At 45.0% G+C, this 19,696-nt stretch overlaps 1 protein-coding gene across 2 annotated transcripts in view; it reads right to left on the reverse strand.

Moving 5' to 3' along the window:
* TBL1XR1 (TBL1X/Y related 1) overlaps positions 1–19,696 on the reverse strand; it is a 320,769-nt gene that overhangs the window by 12,620 nt on the left and 288,453 nt on the right. For both annotated transcript variants that reach the window (XM_070753655.1, XM_070753656.1), the window contains exons 5-11: positions 17,166–17,388; positions 13,955–14,087; positions 13,015–13,156; positions 9,359–9,422; positions 9,138–9,235; positions 7,221–7,281; positions 5,427–5,548 (exon numbers count right to left, since the gene is read on the reverse strand). In XM_070753655.1, coding sequence (XP_070609756.1) covers positions 5,427–5,548; positions 7,221–7,281; positions 9,138–9,235; positions 9,359–9,422; positions 13,015–13,156; positions 13,955–14,087; positions 17,166–17,388 — 843 coding nt within the window. The remainder of the gene's footprint in view (positions 1–5,426; positions 5,549–7,220; positions 7,282–9,137; positions 9,236–9,358; positions 9,423–13,014; positions 13,157–13,954; positions 14,088–17,165; positions 17,389–19,696) is intronic.

Here is a 19,696-nt window from a genome sequence, read left to right on the forward strand (position 1 = left end):
ATACAGTAATACCTCATGATACGAACTTAATTGGTGCAAGGAGGAGGTTCGTAAGACGAAAGGTTCGTAAGACGAAACATTGTTTCCCATAGGAAACAATGTAAAGTCAATTAATCCGTGCAACCAAACCCCCCCCCCCAAAAAAACGGCTTTCCGGCTGTTTTAAAAGGTCGCAGCCGGCCTGGGGGGCTTGCCAGCACCCCCCGCACCCGGGTTCGGGGTGCGGGGGGGTGCTGGCAAGCCCCCCAGGCCGGCTGCGACCTTTTAAAACACCCACGCTCTTCCCTCACCCCCGCCCCCGCAAGGCATCGCAGCGACAAGCAGGTTTTTCCAACGCGGGTCTTATGCGCCCGAGCCGCGTTTCCCCCCACGTCCGGGCCCACGCACCTGTTCCAGCGGGCTATTTTCCGCCGGTAGTAACGCAGCGCCTCCTGCCCGTTGAGCAGCTTCTCGGCCGGCCTCTCGGGGGTGCTGTAGAGCGGGTGCGCGAATAGCCTCCTCAGCTTGGAGTGGGGGGGCCTGGCTGCTCAGGTTGGCGGGTGGCCGAGTCCGGAGCTTTGGACCGGCGGCGACGGCGGCTTCTTCGGCGGGGCAGGAGCAGCGGGGCTCAGCCGTCTCCGTGGCCGGACCGAGGCGCCGCCTCATTTGGGGCCAGAGGTGGAAGTAGAAATCGGCGCTGAGCAGCGCCCCGAGAAGCAGCAGAATGAGCAGCCGGTCGCGCCGGGTCCCCAGCATGGTCAGCGCCGGCGGCTGGGCGAGAAGCAGGCCGGGCGCGAAGGCAGCGGCGCACGGGCGATGCCGGGCCGTGGGTGGGAAAGGAAGGCGAGCCACGCGCCTGTTTGGCCGCGAGAGCCCGGGCGAGTCCCGGCAGGGCCTCTGCCCCGCTGCCGCCGCAGGAGCAGGTGGGGGAAGCCGAGGCAAGGGAAGCAGCAGGCAGCGCCCCGCTTGTGGCCGAGAGGCGACCGGCTGCATCTTTGCCCGGTGGCCTCTCCCGAGTAGGCAGACCGTGCCGCCTCTGGAAGGATGGACGCGTTGGGCGTTTGTTTGCATCACGTGATTGACCGGGTGAAATAAAAGATCTAAAAACCCCTTGTCTCCCCAACCCGGATTTTTAGATCTTTTATTTCACCCGGTCAATCACGAGATGCAAACAAACGCCCAACGTGTCCGAAAGCCAGAGACTTTGGCAAGCGGTCTCTCCGACGAGAACCGGAGCTCGTCGGAGAGACCTCTAGCCAAAGTCTCTGGCTTTCGGACACGTTGGGCGTTTGTTTGCATCTCGTGATTGACCGGGTGAAATAAAAGATCTAAAAATCCAGGTTGGGGAGACAAGGGATTTTTAGATCTTTTATTTCACCCGGTCAATCACGAGATGCAAACAAACGCCCAACGTGTCCGAAAGCCAGAGACTTTGGCAAGCGGTCTCTCCAACGAGAACCGGAGCTCGTCGGAGAGACCTCTAGCCAAAGTCTCTGGCTTTCGGACACGTTGGGCGTTTGTTTGCATCTCGTGATTGACCGGGTGAAATAAAAGATCTAAAAATCCCTTGTCTCCCCAACCCGGATTGAATATGGGTTGGGGAGACAAGGGATTTTTAGATCTTTTATTTCACCCGGTCAATCACGAGATGCAAACAAACGCCCAACGTGTCCGAAAGCCAGAGACTTTGGCAAGCGGTCTCTCCGACGAGAACCGGAGCTCGTCGGAGAGACCTCTAGCCAAAGTCTCTGGCTTTCGGACACGTTGGGCGTTTGTTTGCATCTCGTGATTGACCGGGTGAAATAAAAGATCTAAAAATCCGGGTTGGGGAGACAAGGGATTTTTAGATCTTTTATTTCACCCGGTCAATCACGAGATGCAAACAAACGCCCAACGTGTCCGAAAGCCAGAGACTTTGGCAAGCGGTCTCTCCGACGAGAACCGGAGCTCATCGGAGAGACCTCTAGCCAAAGTCTCTGGCTTTCGGACACGTTGGGCGTTTGTTTGCATCTCGTGATTGACCGGGTGAAATAAAAGATCTAAAAATCCGGGTTGGGGAGACAAGGGATTTTTAGATCTTTTATTTCACCCGGTCAATCACGTGATGCAAACAAACGCCCAACGTGTCCGAAAGCCAGAGACTTTGGCAAGCGGTCTCTCCGACGAGAACCGGAGCTCGTCGGAGAGACCTCTAGCCAAAGTCTCTGGCTTTCGGACACGTTGGGCGTTTGTTTGCATCTCGTGATTGACCGGGTGAAATAAAAGATCTAAAAATCCGGGTTGGGGAGACAAGGGATTTTTAGATCTTTTATTTCACCCGGTCAATCACGTGATGCAAACAAACGCCCAACGCGTCCATCCTTCCAGAGGCGGCACGGTCTGCCTACTCGGGAGAGGCCACCGGGCAAAGATGCAGCCGGTCGCCTCTCGGCCACAAGCGGGGCGCTGCCTGCTGCTTCCCTTGCCTCGGCTTCCCCCACCTGCTCCTGCGGCGGCAGCGGGGCAGAGGCCCTGCCGGGACTCGCCCGGGCTCTCGCGGCCAAACAGGGGCGTGGCTCGCCTTCCTTTCCCACCCACGGCCCGGCATCGCCCGTGCGCCGCTGCCTTCGCGCCCGGCCTGCTTCTCGCCCAGCCGCCGGCGCTGACCATGCTGGGGACCCGGCGCGACCGGCTGCTCATTCTGCTGCTTCTCGGGGCGCTGCTCAGCGCCGATTTCTACTTCCACCTCTGGCCCCAAATGAGGCGGCGCCTCGGTCCGGCCACGGAGACGGCTGAGCCCCGCTGCTCCTGCCCCGCCGAAGAAGCCGCCGTCGCCGCCGGTCCAAAGCTCCGGACTCGGCCGCCCGCCAACCTGAGCAGCCAGGCCCCCCCACTCCAAGCTGAGGAGGCTATTCGCGCACCCGCTCTACAGCACCCCCCGAGAGACCGGCCGAGAAGCTGCTCAACGGGCAGGAGGCGCTGCGTTACTACCGGCGGAAAATAGCCCGCTGGAACAGGTGCGTGGGCCCGGATGTGGGGGGAAACCCGGCTCGGGCGCATAAGACCTGCGTCGGAAAAACCCGCTTGTCGCTGCGATGCCTTGCGGGGGCGGGGGTGAGGGAAGAGCGTGGGTGTTTTAAAAGGTCGCAGCCGGCCTGGGGGGCTTGCCAGCACCCCCCCACACCCGGGTTCGGGGTGCGGGGGTTGCTGGCAAGCCCCCCAGGCCAACTGCGACCTTTTAAAACACCCGCGCCGCTTCCCATGTGTCTCCTGGAGCCGAATGCGGAAGTTCGGCTTTGCTGTTCAGCTTCAGGCTTTGCTGTTCGGCTCCGGGAGACAGCTGCGAAGGGGCGCGGGTGTTTTAAAAGGTCGCAGTCTGCCTGGGGGGCTTCCCAGCAACCTCCCGAACCGAACCTGGGGTGCAGCAAAATTTTGCCTCGGCGTTTGGGAGGCTTCTGGGAAGCCCCGCCGCCCGGCTGTTACCTTTTAAAACAGCCGCGGGGCTTCCCAGCAGTCTCCGAACGCAGGTTCGTAACTCGAAAAAAGTTCGTAAGAAGAGGCAAAATTTTTCTGAACCCCGGGTTCGTATCACGAGTTGTTCGTAAGACGAGGGGTTCGTATCTTAAGGTACCACTGTAGATCTTTATCAAAGTTCTGTTCAAACAGAGTTTTGTTATCTGATGTCTGGTTATTTTAATGTTTTTATGCTGCAAGCTGCCCAGAGTTGTTTAATATGAGATGGGCAGCAAATATATTTCAAAATAGATAGATTAGATAGATAGATAGATAGATAGATAGATAGATAGATAGATAGATAGGTAGGTGTAGGAGATGACTAGGCTGCGCCCGAGAGAGGGATCAAACTTATTATAAATCTCAGGTCCCTGTGGGCCTGCAAGAGATCTATGGTCCATCCCATCTTGAATACCACTCTTATCTCCTGCTCATTTCCTTTGATGGTCAGTTGGTCAGATTTCTCTAGAGAGTTTAAGCTTGCAATAAATATACATTTATTTATTTGAACTGCCTGGATCTCCTGATTTCGCGGGGGCTTGACAGAACGGTGCTTAGTACTTGGGACCTTCTCTTTATTCTATTTTAGCTTTTCCTCTGACCAAGAACATCCTCCAAATAATATTACCATAACAGTACAACTCCCCACAACAACAGCATACTTTATAAAGTACGTACAAGTTTATTTATTTATTTATCAGATTTGTATGCCGCCCCTCTCCACAGACTCGGGGCGGCTGCAGAAATTGAATGGTATATAACTGTGATGGTGAAACTATGGCACGCATGCTGGAAATGGCACACAGAGCCATCTCTCCGGGCATGTGAGCCATCACCCTTTGCTCTTCCGGGTTAAGACATGCTGATTTTCACACATATGGGAGCGCTGGAAACTGGAAGAGCAGCCACCTGGTGTGCATGGATGCACCGGGAAGATGATCTTACGGGTTTCCGGAGTGTACATGCACTCTGGTCTTCGCACACACATGCACGCCAGAAACTGGATGACCAGGTGGCAGCTGCACAAAACCAGAAGATTATCTTCTTGGCACGCACATGAACACCAGGCGGCTGTTCTTCTGATTTCTGGCATAGCCCCCACCGCCCGCTGCTAATTTCTGGCACAGCCCCACCTCCCAATGCTTGTTCAACCAGAAGCGCAGGTACTTCTGCAGTATGGGCCACCCAGGTGTTGCTTGAGGAGGTGTGTTGAACAGCCACATTACAAAATTGATACATATGCATCATTCGGACAGAGGGTTCTTCAATAAATAATAGTGAGAGATTGAGACCTCGCCAAATTACAAGGCCTTCCCGTAGTGGACATTCAGCTTAGGTATGTTCCATGCATGGCTGCTATATCCATCATAAGGGAGAAGGCGCATTGGTCCTACCTGATATGACTCTTCTACGATGCTGGATATAGCAGCCAGCCGCTCCCTTATCTGAGTGAGTCCGTTGGCTTTGGTTGAGATTGTGTAGTGGTTGTAACACAATGGAGCCTGCCACTTTGCTTGTTTCGAACTGGAGCCAACGTCAGCAACATAAATAGAAGCTTTGGCAGGCTCAGTCCAGGATTTAGCGGACAGGATTAACCCACGCATGGCTGCTATATCCACTGTCGTAGAAGAGGCGTATCAGGTAGGACCAAAGCTCCTTTGCTTTCCCTGAAGACTAGCTGAATTCATTCTTGAAATATGTTCGATGTCTATAGAAAGCTGGCACTTTTAAAATTGGGAAAAAATTCTACCTAAAGCAAAAGGGAACAAGGGAAAAAACAACAACAAACTGTGCTTCAACCATTGTGGTTATTGATGACCTCCAAATAGGGAATTATGAGAAAACACATCTAGAGGGCGCACGATGGGTTGGAATAGACTGGTTTGAACAGAGTCTCTTTACTTTGCTTCACGCATGCAACTATATGGATTACAGCTAAGGAAAATATTACTTACTGTGTGGCCCTGGAAGGTTTTGATGGGTTTATCTTGACCTAATTTACAGACATGAATACACATATCTGTACTACAGGAGGCAAATGTGTTGTTACTCTGCCAGTCAACATCTAACGCTGGTGCTATTGACAAAAAGAAAAAAGTTAGAAGAAATAAATCATCTTTGCAATCATAAGCAAATGAAAACAATGAGATGCTTGGCCAGTTTAAAGTGAACTGAATTTGGAATACAAAGTTCATTTTGGGAAAGATCAAGGAGAGGCTGTTTTACACTCAAAGAGGAGCTATGAATATGACTATTAATCAGAATTTGTATTATCTAAGTCATATTTATATCCTGCTTTTGTCATATTTATATCCTGCTTTTGTCATATTTATATCTACTTTTCTTCCAACTCAATGGTACATGGGAAATTCCTACACTACAATCTTCTTACGAAATTATAACCCAAGAACAGAGGAAGTTGGACTATGGTGTAACAACTGGATATACCAACACGATACTGTTCCCATCTTTACTTCTAACAAGAAGTATCAGCAACAACATTGATTTCTAAAGGTCACCAGACATTTTGCCACTGACTTAGTTTGCATTATTTGCATTTGCCACTGACTTAGTTTGCATTATTTGCATTATGGAAGGATTAGCTCTAACATGGAAAGGTTTTCACTCCATGACTGAAAATTCATTCTATGAATCAACTAGTGTGGAATATAAGAGGCACACATTGCATAAATAGAATTTTATTGGCCAAGTGTGATTGGACACACAAGGAATTTGTCTTGGTGCATATGCTCTCAGCGTACATAAAATAAAATATACAAATATAAAAATCGATATGCACTATTTAGCGCTGAAAGAATATAGGTAGTCCTCAAATTATAATGCCGATTGGGACTGGAATTTCTGCCACTAAGTGATGTGGTTATAAGCAAAATGCATTTATTAGTGATAGCAATCCAGGCAGTCGCAATTGCTGTCATAACCCCAAGATCTGCAGGCTGTCAAGTGGGAAACAGTGAGAGTCCCAAGTAACATCTGTAAATTTGCCACAAGGGGGAAGCCCAGTGCAAGCCAAATATAGAGGGTATGGATGTTGCAGAATGGGACAATCTCAAGACACTGCAGTGCATTGCAAACGAGGAGAAGAAGTAGGGCGTGATGCATGGGAATGAACAGGAAGGAGTGTATAGCGAGTGTGAACACTACTCAATAGCGAAGTTGAGAGCTGGAATCCAAATTTTATTCATTTGATTAGGGTGGAAGGAAACTGCAATGGCCAAAGCTTTAAGGACTGGTTGTAGGTCTGTTTGTTCAGCACCACTGTAACTTTAAATGGTTGCTGGACAAATTGCTGGCTGTTAAAACGAGGAACTACCTGTATAATAAAATGTAAAGATTATTAATCATTATTTTAAGAAAACTCCAATCAAGAATCGAGAAAGCAGTCTACTCTAATACATTGCTGGTAGCAAACTAGAAGTTGAACTGACTCGATTCAAGAGAAAATAAATTAAACCAGTTTCCTTTTTTTTGTCAATAGCAAGAAATCTGAAAAAAATATAAATTTTATTTTTAAAGAAGCCTGTAATTTCCCCACAGCTGAACTAGCTGGAATATCAACTAGTAGTGCTGTTGGAAATATGTGTTAACTGTAAATGTGAACACACCCACAAACACATCTACACCAACACCCACACTATCAAAAAACCCCTCAAAAACTATTATTAACTACGTCACAAAACACTGGTTTATGAGCGGTTTCTTTTTTAATCTGAAGAGAAAATACATACCAGAATGAAAAGGAAACTGCTGTTTGGCTTCTCCAGTATGTGCATCCCAAATAATTGTGGTCTGAATTCAAAAATGGAACAAAAGCCATAAAATGCCTTTACAATTTTGTTTAAATTTACCAAATCAATTGAAATAAATTGAAGACTATATTTGCTAAAGAACGGATTCTCTTTTAAAGGCTAATGAGTAGAAGGATATAAACTGTAGGGTTTCCTTATCAAAAAGTTTCTTTTCACTGACATATGTCACCTATATGTTTATAACTATTGCAAACACAACTATTTTAACTTTTTAAAAAAAAGTTAATTGGGCTTCAATACAAAAAAAAAGTAACTCAGTGACTGTGGAGCCCTTGGTGCATACTGAGTCAGATTATTTCTTTCAGATATTTCATTAACGAACTACGTAAATGTTCAGTGCTGAACCATAGTCTTGTAGCATTTAAGAGGATTATTTATTTATTTATTTTATTGGTTGGATTTCGTCCTGGATGCCGTCCTGGTTTTGCAGAAAAATGGGTAAAAAGGGGAGCGTTTTCTGCAAAACCGGGAGCATTTTTGACTTCCCCCAACCCCCAGGAGCTCTTTGCAGCTCTTCCACCCCATCTTTGGGAGACGGGCGAAAGGGGGGGGGTGAGAAACGGGGTACAAAGAGGGTTTGCTGGAGCTGGGGAGGACAAAAATGTTTTTTTCTTATTTACCTCTTTGAAATCTTGGTGTGTCTTATAGTCCGAAAAAATATGATTATTTAATGTCTATTACAACTTATACAGATAATTTTTTACTTACAACTGTTTGTTTAATAAGTTTCAACACCATTACAAAAAGGGATTTATGATGATTTTTCACTATTATGACTATTGCATAATCCCCGTGGTCATGTGATAGAAATTCGGAGGCTTAGTAATTGATATGTATTCCTAACAGTTGCACAGTGATCATCCCTTGCGACCTTCCTAACTGGGTCCCAACATGCAAAGTCAATGGAAGAAGCCTGATCTGTTTAACCACTGCAGTGATTCGTGTAACAACTGCAATGATTCGCTTAACAATTGTGCAAAGAAAAAAAAAAGGGCATAAAATAGGACAAAATTCACTTAACATCTGTCTTGCTTAGCAATAGGTATCTCGGGGCTCAATTGTGGCTATAAGTAGAAAACTACAGTGGTACCTCTACTTACGAACTTAATTCATTCTGTGACCAGGTTGTTAAGTAGAAAAGTTTGTAAGAAGAAGCAATTTTTCCCAATGTAAAAGCAAATAATGTGTGCGATTGGGAGGGAGGTTGAAGGTCCTGTTTCCACAGGGAGGGTGAAGACCCTGTCTCCCCACCTTTTCCATCCCTGTTTCCTCCTAGGAGATTCTGAGAGGCCCCATGGAGGCTTCCCCCTGCCTTTTCCAGCCCTGTTTCCTCCCAGGAGATTCCTAGAGAGGCTCCACGGATGCTTCTCCCTGCCTTTTCCAATTACAGTTTCGGAGGCTCGGGTTTGTAAGTGGAAAATGGTTCTTGAGAAAAGGCAAAAACACCTGGTTCTTATCTAGAAAAGTTCATAGGTAGAGGCATTCCTAGGTAGAGGTACCACTGTACTTGCGTTCCTACACTTGCCCCCCAATTTATTCAGAAAAAGAGTGGCAACTGTTATGCTTACTACTTGCCAATAGTACAGTGAAACAACAAAAACACTTGTATTCTTTCTAAAGAACACTTCATTTTGGGTATTCCATATCCTAAACTAGGGGTGCTAAAATCAATCATGTCACATGATGTATCACAATGTTTTTTGTGTAGCTGTGATGGGCGTGGCCTGCGTGTGATGCATCCGGCCCGTGGGCCACCAGTTTGACACCACTGTCCTAAACTATCTTCATAATTTTATCTGCAGCAACGTATTTCAAAATAAACCAAAGTCGCCTTACCTTGTCCACACCTGCACTTAAAATGAAGTTCCCTTTCTTATTCCATTTTAATGCAAATATGGGGCCTTTATGTTGTCCTAATGTGCTGGCAAGATTACCTAGAAATTAAAGGACACCAGTTATATTTTGCCTGATTGTAACCAAAAAGTATTTGAAGTAGTTCCTTCTGTCGTGTTTTATCTTTAAAAGGGGGGGGGGGGGATCAATAATGTTGCTCTCACCGTCTTTAGTCCATATCCTTGCAAAACCATCATACGACCCCGTTGCTAGGAGGGTACCTTCACTCTGGAATACAAAGTACAAAGTATAAAACATTATTCTATTACTACGTAATCTTCAAACAGAGCATGTTTCCTCTGGTTTAGAGATGTGCAAACTGTGAATTATACACGTCCCTTCTCAAAGCTTTTGTCTTTCTTATGAAATCTTCTTTTTACCTGGTAGTGTGATCGTATCTTCCCAAGCAAGAAAAGTCATTTATTTGAAGAACTGCTAGACAGAAGAGGTGTTCAAAACGTTTCAACCTGAAATATACCATCATTTTCTTGCTTAAAGTGTTCATATCGCCTTATCATTTTTGACTTCTCATAAGCAGGCATTTCTGAATCATTTTGGGCACCTCTAAGCCTCAAAGATGTATTTAATGGGTCCCATTATAAATACCTTTGGAGAGAGAAAAAAATGTTCCACAGCCCCTTTCAGGAATCAGTGGCTAGCAATTTTAACATAGAAACTTTTAAAACAAAATCTCATTTCACACTGATCTTGCAAAGCTATCATTTCTTCATATCCTTCCTTTACTGAACTTTTGAGAGTTGTTCCCCAAACGTCTCTCTGAAAGACTTTTTGATGGTTGAGTTCATTCATTTTGAATTGACTCCAGGGCAGTGATGGTGAACCTTTTTTCCCTCAGGTGCCGAAAGAGCGTGCATGTGTGCTATCGCACATGCATGTGTGCCCACACCCATAATTCAATGCCTGGGAAGGACGAAAATAGCTTCCCTCACCCTCCGGAGGCCCTCTGGAGGCCGGAAACGGATGGTTTCCCAACTTCTGGTGGGCCCAGTAGGCTTGTGTTTCCCGCCTCCCAGGCTCCAAAGGCTTCCCTGGAGCTGGGGGAGGGTAACCCCCCCCCCCCAGAGGCTCTCTAGAAGCCAAAAACACTCTCTCTGTGTGAGCCAAAAATCAGCTGGCTGGCCCACACATACATCTTGGAACTGAGCTAGGTCAACAGCTCACGTGCCAGCAGATATGGCTTCACGTTCCACCTGTGGCACTCGTGCTATAGGTTCCCCATCATTGCTCTAGGGCAGGGATCCCCAAACGTTTTACACAGGGGGCCAGTTCACTGTCCCTCGGACTGTTGGAGGGACGGGCTATAAAAAAACCCTATGAACAAATCCCTATGCACACTGCACATACCTTATTTTAAAGTAAAAAACAAAATGGGAACATACTATTTAGAGGGGGGGGGGAAGAAGTCTGAAATTCATATATGTTTATGTTTTGTTTTTAATTTACTCTTGTTAACATCTGATAGCTATTTTTCTTGGTTCATAGAAAAATGTATAAAGAAAGAAGGAAGCACTTTGGCATAATGGTTAATAAGTTAGAAATATAACTGGTGTTGTACTTTTTGAAGGAACATTAAGGAGGGAATTTAATTAAAAGAAAAGTATGTACCTGGATGACAACATTAGAAAAAAAACTTTTGCAACTTTTAAAATGATTGATATTAGTTGGAAAAGATTGCACGGGGGTTGTTTTTGTGTGTGTTTTTGTGTCACTCACCCGCGGGCTGGATAAATGGCCTCAGCGGGCCGCATGCAGCCCGCGGGCCGTAGTTTCGGGACCGCTGCTCTAGGGTATTGCTTCTCAAATATTTTCTATTATGCCCTCCCCTAGGAAGAAGGGGGGGGGGCCTAAAGAAAAGTTTGGACAAAAAAAAATTATCTTCCTCCATTTCACTCTATTTCTCCCTCCCTCTTTCTCTCTCTTCCTTCCTTCCCTTCTTTCTCTCCATCCCTTTCTGCCTCTCTTTTTTGCTCTCTTTCTCTCTCCCTCCTTCCCTCCCTCTATGTCTTTCCCTCTCCCTCCTTCCCCCCTTTCTTTCTCTCTCTCTCTTGCTTTCTTTCCCTCTTTCTCTTGCTTTCTTTCTCTCTCATTCTCTCTCCCCTCCTTTTTCTCTCTCTCTCTTTCTCTCTCGTTCACCACACCAGCAACAGAGAGAAAAAGAAAGAGCGAGAGAGCTGGAGAGAGAGTGGAGTGCGCAACAGCCATCAGCCTCCTCGCCCTCCCAGACGTCCCCAGCGCCTGGCCTCGCGCCGCCTCCCGTTAGCCCGGCCGACTTTTCCCTGCTGCCGTTTTCTCTTCATGGCGCAAAGCCACACAGTCCCGGACTCCCGGATCGCTCGCTTCTCCGGCCAGCGCGGCGCTTTCCTGGGCAGATGGCTTTGCTGACCGGAGAAGCGAGCGATCCGGGAGTCCGGGACTGTGTGGCTTTGCGCCATGAAGAGAAAACGGCAGCAGGGAAAAGTCGGCCGTTTTCTCTTCATGGCGCAAAGCCACACAGTCCCGGACTCCTGGATTGCTCGCCCCAAGGCAGGAGGCGGCGGCGGAGGAGAGGGGGCGGATCGCGCCCCAAGGCTTGAGGCGGCGGCGGAGGAGGAGAGGGGGCGGATCGGGCGGGCAATGGGGCAGGGCGGAGAAGCCAGGGGCGCGTTTGGCCGGAGGCACCGTGGGGAGGCCGGGGCAGCTGCGGCTCCCTTTACTCCTACTGCCGCACCTCCCTGCCCCTGCCTCCTTTTTCCCGCCTTCCTTCTTTGGGGCCCAGCAGGAGAACGCCGGATACGGCGGTCCGGCACTGGCAGCGCCCCGCCCAGCTGGAGCTTCCTAGGGGCGCCACGGCACACCTGATGGTGTCTCGCGGCACACTAGTGTGTTGCGGCACACCGGTTGGAAAACACTGACATAGATGACTGAGAATTTCCATAGATACATACAGTGCAATAAAAACCAAATTTGCAAAGACTGCTGAATTTTAAAAACTTTTTGAAAAACTGGGGATATATGTCTAGATCAGTGTTTTTCAACCTGTGTGCCGTGGCACACTAGTGTGCAGCGAGACATGGTCAGGTGTGCCGCAAAGAAGGAAGCTCAGGTTCTGGTCTCGCAACATTTTGCTGAGAGAGAGAGTGAGAGAGAGAAAGAAAGAGAAAGAGAGAGAGAGAAAGAGAGAGAGAAAGAGAGTGTGTGTGAGAGAGAAAAAGCAAGAGAGAAAGAAAAGAGAAAGAGAGAGAAAGCAAGAGTGAGAGAGAAAGAAAGCAAGAGAGAGAGAGAGAAAAGGAGAGGAAGGGAGAGAGAGAGAAAAATGAACAAAAAGGGGAGGAAAAAAGAGAAATGAGAAAATGATTGAGACAGAGAATGAGAAGAAAGAGAGAGAAACAAAACAGAGGGAGAAGTGACTCTTGATTTAAAGCATATGATAAAAAGCACCCAAAGAATAACACACATACACACACATACACACGGGTGGGGAGGAGACAGGGATGGAAAAAGAGAGGAGAGTGTCTTGGGGTGTCATTTTGGTTGGTGATGTGCCCCAGGATTTTGTAAATGTAAAAAATGTGCCGTGGCTCAAAAAAGGTTGAAAATCACTGGTCTAGATTAATAAGTGTGCATGTTTAATTTCCCTGCTGCTTCCTACATGGAAACATCAGCAGATGACCTCTTGGGCTTAGTTCTACCACTGGAGGAATAAAACATACACAGATGTATCTATAGCGCTCATGGAAATCTGGAAGTGTCCCTTCCAAGAATGCATGTATTTGAAGCTCAAAATTTGATTATTAATTTGAACCTAGGAATTTTTGCTCACATTCCAATCCAGAGATGTGACATCTTTGTTACTTGGTACGTCTTGCCCTCCTTCTCGTATACAGTGCCGAAGCACCAGCTGCGTAGATCCGCTGGTACTGTTTTCACTAAGATTCCATATTCTTGCCGTTGAATCTCCAGATCTGCAAAATAAACAGCTTCTTTAAAAACAAAATACAATTCTTTTCAGTCAATCTTACCAAAGATTTAAAAGAGAAGAAGAATTTGAAGTGTTCTTGAAAAGCATCAAGAAAAGACGTACTACCATACAATTGAATAACTATTCAGTTTATAAGTAGACCTCAGCTTACAACTAATCGCTTAGTAATCGTTTGAAGTTCCAATGGATCTCCCTGTGGTTTACTTATGACACGGATTTGAAGTTCGGATGATTGGGTAGTCCCCCTGGTCACATGACCACAGTCCAAGCGCTAAGGCGATTAGACTGTGGTTATGGATATTCATAGCATCCAAGTTACTTGATTTTATTACGAAAATTGGCAGTTAATTAGGGTTTTCACCAAAATTAGTTCATAGCAAACCTTTGGCTTACCTAACAAACAAAGCAAATAATGTCATAAAAATCAGGTCAGTTATGTGACCAGCGAGCTTTCGCCCATCACAACTTTCAACCGTAATTGAAAGCTCTGTTATGGTTGTAACTCGAGACCTGCCTGTATAACCTATATAACAAGATTCAAACGCCTTGAACTTTAAGACAAATAATCTGATTGTTCCTATTCAACCAACTAAACCAGAAGAGCATTGTCTTACATTCCCCTTTTCATACAAGTCTCTATGTGCTACTAACCAGACACAAAGTCTCAGTTTCCTAAATTTCCAATTCAACAAGTTAGGAAGATATGGAAATGAAGAAGTTTTCCTTAGGATTAAAGTTGGAAAAGAGAGGTTACATTTTCAACTTCTTTAGGAAAGCATACCCTGAGGCCAAAAGATCACTGACAGGGTTCCAGGCGCAGATGAAAACTTCAGATTCGTGACCCCGCAGCACCACTGCTTTGTTAGGAGGGATTTCAACATCACCATCCACTTCCATCATATCTGTATGATTATCTATCCAAAAGAAACCATAAGGAAAGGGGAGGTATATGTTGCCATTAAATTACTGTTGTATTTTTTTTTGTTATTGTTATTATTCATTCATGCCCAATGTCTAAGCTTATGGGTTACCTAAGGACACCATCACTTTTATTACAGGTAGTCCTCAACTTATGACAGCTCATATAGTAACTGTTCAAAGTCACAACGGCACTGAAAAAAAGCGACATAGGATCGTTTTCACACTTACGACCCTTGTGGTATCTCTATGATTTTGTGAATCCAAATTCAGACGCTTGGCAATGGATTCATTTTCATATGTGATCTCCTTTTGTGACCTTCGGACAAGCAAAATCAAATGAGGAAACCGCTTAACCTACTGGCCTATTAATTCTAACAGCTGAAGTGAGTCACTTAACAACTGTGGCAAGGAAAGTTATTTAATGCAAATTCATTTAATGTATGTCTCACTTACCCTGTTTTCCCCCAAAATAAGGCATCTCCTGATAATAAGCCCAATCGGGCTTTTGAATGCATGGCAATAAGGCCAAGAGCTTATTTCAGGATATAATAATAATAATAATAATAATAATAATAATAATAATAATAATAATAATAGACAGGGTCTTATTTTCAGGGAAACAAAATAGTAGCAGAAATGTGGGCTCAATTGTGGTCATAAGTTGAGGACCACCTGTATTTGGTTCACTCTTTTTACTCTTGTAGATATGTTGTAAATGTGTTATCTCATACCTCTACTAAAATTCTTCTTTCATAAAGGTCCATACCCTTTTTAAAAAACTTAACTGAATATTAAAAAGTTAATAAGACTCCATAACCTTGTCATTGATTACGCATATATTTTAGTCCTAAAGTAAAAGTGTGCTTTGATAATTTTGGACTATAGTTCCCATCAACTCAAATCCATGGAGCTTAAGTCAGGAATAATAGGACACATAAAATAGCCTTAACATTTAGGAGGTTCCAGTTTGGAGAAGTTGTAGTAGGAGTCATATGTTGGTCTTTAAGGAAGGAGGTGATGATTTAAATCCCCCACTTGACCAGATTAGACTCATTTTATCTTAATAATTGTTCTATAGATATTATATTTTGGAGGAGAAGGTGGCTAAGAGGACAAACGGATTTTAAAAAAGTACACAAAATGCTTTCATCATTGCCTTATCTTTAAACATGGATAAATCACACATGAGGATTTATTTATTCGTTCGACTTCTATGGTCGCCCAATCCAATATGACTCAGGATGTAATTTAGTAATAAAGGGAATAACACGTCTCACTTAAAATAAAGCCAAAACAGTTTTTAAATTTACACATGGTATGTTTCTTTGTACATGTGTGGTTATTATTATTATTATCCATAATATAATTATTATTATCTTCTACCCCTCCTCCATGATAAAAACTACATATGCTCCAAGAGGAGAATATTAACTGGTTAGATGGTAAGGTTTCAAAATAAAAACTGTTTTATATAAAATTTCTTGGCTCTCAAAAACAGCTCGTTGGTAGTTTCATCAGATTCATCTAAGTTGAGTTGAATACTGCGACTACGTAGCCAATCAGTGGCTATGACTCAGTAATATATTTGTTTGGCAAGAAAAGACTTATTAAGCACATATTTCTCAGTAAACAAGACCAGATGATTTACCAAAATCAGCTTTATTGTGAACTAGCATCATAATCTTTTTTAAAAAACAAATTAAATTAAATTAAAATGCTAAAAGGTTATGTTTGGATAACAAGAGCAGAAGTTGAAAGTGATCACGTAGTTCATTTTCCATGAAACGAGAGCCACGTTAATCATAGCCTTTGATCTCTGGCGAACTAATTTAAGAGGATCCTTCTACTCCTGGGTAGAACAGTAGTCCTGGGAGACTAGAGGACTTTGTCTGCTCACGTACATTTAATACATGTGTTTGGATGTGTGAAAGAGACTGGATTAGCTATTCCAGCACAACTGGCAATTGAATGGAGGAGCTGGATATATTCACTTCTAGGAAGACAGGAGGGCCTCTGGCATTTGCTTGTTTCGCCAGCAGGGGGGGCTCATTCACCATTATCTCCTTAGATTAATGTTCCTGGATAAGGTTGGCCATTTCAAGAGATATGGACTTCATCATCCAGAATTCCCCAGCCAGCTGATGCTAAAGTTGAGAAATACTATTTTAGATCAGGGGTGTCAAACCGGCGGCCTATGGGCCAGATGCGTCCTGAACAGGCCAAGCCCTCAGCTCCACAAAGGGGAAAAACACCGAAACCTCACGTCACGCGGCAAGTATGACACCCCTGCCTTAGATCATTGTTTTGGATTTGCAGCAAAAAGAGGCCACCTGGCGTTGTAAATGCAAACCAGAAAAAGCAGGCAATGGTGGCTTAAAATAAATATGTGTATTGTAAAACCAATCCCAAATAATAGCTATGGCAATCATTAAATGTTGTACCTCCTGATTCTTGGAAAATGTATTTTCCTTTTATGTACACTGATAGCATATGCACCAAAGAGAAATTCCTTACATGTCAAATCACACTTGGCTAATAAAGAAATCTATTCTATTCTATTCTATTCTACTCTATTCTAACTATGTAAGGTGGGGTATTTTCCCTCTGCTTTATTTAGCTTCACATTCATCTGACTGACTTGAAAGTTGAAATGTTTAAATAGCCACACAGATTGCATTTCAAAAAAATATTTACTGCTCAAAAAAAAATTAAAGGGAACACTCAAATAACACATCCTAGATCTGAATGAATGGAATATTCTCATTGAATACGTTGTTCTGTACAAAGTTGATTGCGCACAACAACATGTGAAATTGATTGCCAATCGGTGTTGTTTCCTAAGTGGACAGTTTGATTTCACAGAAGTTTGATTTACTTGGAGTTATATTGTGTTGTCTAAGTGTTCCCGTTATTTTTTTTTGAGCAGTGTATTTAAAAACAAAAAAATAAAAAAAAGTTGTGAGGGGGTTCTGTATGCAGAAGATAGAATAACTGAGTTTTTCAAACACACAAACATATATCTAGGCTGCCTGCCATGCCATTCACAATCCATTAATTGCACGCCCACTTACTTGCTATAGTGTGGGCTCCGTTCTCCTCTCCGTTTGCAGTATTTTCCCCATTTTTCGTAGAGCCTTGCTGATTGGTTGAAGCCGCTGCGGCTGCGGCCGCGGCTGCCTGCTGCTGAGCAAGTTTGTCTCTGTACGCCTGCTGCCTTGTTTGCACCACATCGGGCATCACGGCGTCTATCAGCGAGAGAGACTCTATCGGCCGGCCATCAAACAAAGTACCATCCTAAAAACACAGGGGTAGAAGGCAAGAGACAAGCGGAAAAGGAGAAGGGGGGGGGAATTCATTAGTGACAGGTAAAAAATCGGCAAAGGAAGTTAAAAAACAGGACACAGATCCCGAATGTTGCTAAGGCACATCATCAAAAAAGCACAACAAAGAATGTTCTTTCTGCGCCAGCTCAGGAAGCTCAAACTGCCCAAGGAGCTGCTGATCCAGTTCTACAGAGGAATCATTGAGTCTGTCATCTGCACCTCTGTAACTGTCTGGTTTGGTGCTGCAACCCAACAAGACCGACACAGACTTTAGAGGATAATCAGAACTGCAGAACAAACCATTGCTGCCACCCTGAGTTCCATTGAGGACCTGTATACTGCACGAGTCAAAAAGAGGGCGGGGAAAATATTTACTGACCCCTCACATCCTGGACACAAATTGTTTCAACTCCTACCCTCAAAATGTCGCTACAGAGCACTGCACACCAAGACAACTAGACACAAGAACAGTTTTTTTCCGAACGCCATCACTGTACTAAACAAATAATTCCCTCAACACTTTCAGACTTTTCTACTAAATCTGCACTTCTATTCTACTAGTTTTTCTCATCATTCCTTTCACCCATTTCCTCCCATGTTGACTGTATGACTGTAACTTGTTGCGTATATCCTAAGATTTTTATTAATATTGCTTCTTCATTGCTTATTTGACCCCTATGACAATCATTAAGGGTTGTACCACATGATTCTTGACAAATGTATATTTTATTTTATGTACGCTGAGAGCATATGCACCAAGACAAATTCCTTGTGTGTCCAATCACACTTGGCCAATAAAAATTCTATTCTATTCTATTCTATTATCCAGAGCATTGATTATTTACCCCATTTACTGAAAAATCATACAAGTTAGGCATTAAGTTTGATTTAGAGTTTGTTTGTTTGTTTATTTATTTATTATTTGGATTTATATACTACCCCTCTCCTAGGACTCGGAGCAATATACATCAAAATCCAATAAATTAAAATTAGAAGTTACATCTAAAAACTAAGGAAGCAATTAAAATACGCACATATCCATTCAATCAACAAACCTACTATACATTCATTGGCCAGGGTGCACAATCTAATGACCCCAAGCTTGGCAGCATAGGTGAGTCTTTAGAAAGGCAAGGAGGGTGGGGGCAGTAAGAATCTCTGGGGGGGAGCTGATTCCAGAAGGCCGCCCCCCCCACAGAGAAGGCTCTTTCCCTAGGCCCTGCCAAGCGACATTGTCTAGTTGACAGGACCTGTAGAAGGCCGGCTCTGTGGGACCTAACAGTTTTCCAATTCTGTCACTGAATACATGTTTTTCTGGTGAGACTGGCTACCCATGATGACCTATTCCTGATTAGAAATCCTCAGAGCTATGTTTCTTTGCAAGCTGCCTCCTCTTAGATGGGGCCTTTCTTCTGGTCTTAACTGAGGATGTGGAGGAAGAGGGGGTGGGGGATGCCCCCCACCAGAAGGAACCTGGTCAGTTTGCCAGAGCTTGTTGGAGGACATCTGCCACGAGTGCCCTGAGGCTGGTTGCATCAAGGGTCAACTGTTGAATAGGCTGATAAAATGCACCCTGGGAAGAGGGAAGCGTTTGTGGATGGGCCACAACTTCTGAGTCCTGACTAATGTCTGTTTCCTGTTGTTCTGATGCTCCCCATAGATTCTCATTTGCTCTGGTAATGTTAGTGGCATCAAGTGCCATGGGGTCCCCTGCTATGAGCACAGGCTGTTGTTGTCCACCCATTTTTGGGATAAGAAAACTCTGGCAGTAATATACTGCCATAATGTACATTTTTCCAATCCTTTGCTATTTCTACGGGTCAGAGACACATGCACAGAAATACACAGCAAACAGTATACAGTAATACCTCATCTTACGAACCTAATTGGTTCCCGGGGGAGGTTCGTAAGACGAAAAGTTCATAAGATGAAACATTGTTTCCCATAGGAAACAATGTAAAATCAATTAATCTGTGCAACAAAAAAAACAACACAAAAAAACGCCGCCGCCCGGCTGTCACCTTTTAAAACAGCCGGGGGGCTTCTCAGTGGTCTCCCGAACGCCGAACCTGGAAGTTCGGCTTTGGCGTTCAGGTTCAGGAGGATGCTGGGAAGCCCCCCGGCTGTTTTAAAAGGTGACAGCCGGGCGGCAGGGCTTCTCAGCGGCCTCCCGAACTTTTCCCGCCCTGCTGTCGTCTTTTGAAGCAGCCGGGGGGCTTCTCGGTGGCCTCCCGAATGCCGAACCCGGAAGTTCGGGTTTGGCGTTCGGGTTCAGGAGG

The sequence above is a fragment of the Erythrolamprus reginae genome, chromosome 5 (assembly GCF_031021105.1).
Source record: "Erythrolamprus reginae isolate rEryReg1 chromosome 5, rEryReg1.hap1, whole genome shotgun sequence".
Lineage (NCBI taxonomy): Eukaryota > Metazoa > Chordata > Lepidosauria > Squamata > Dipsadidae > Erythrolamprus > Erythrolamprus reginae.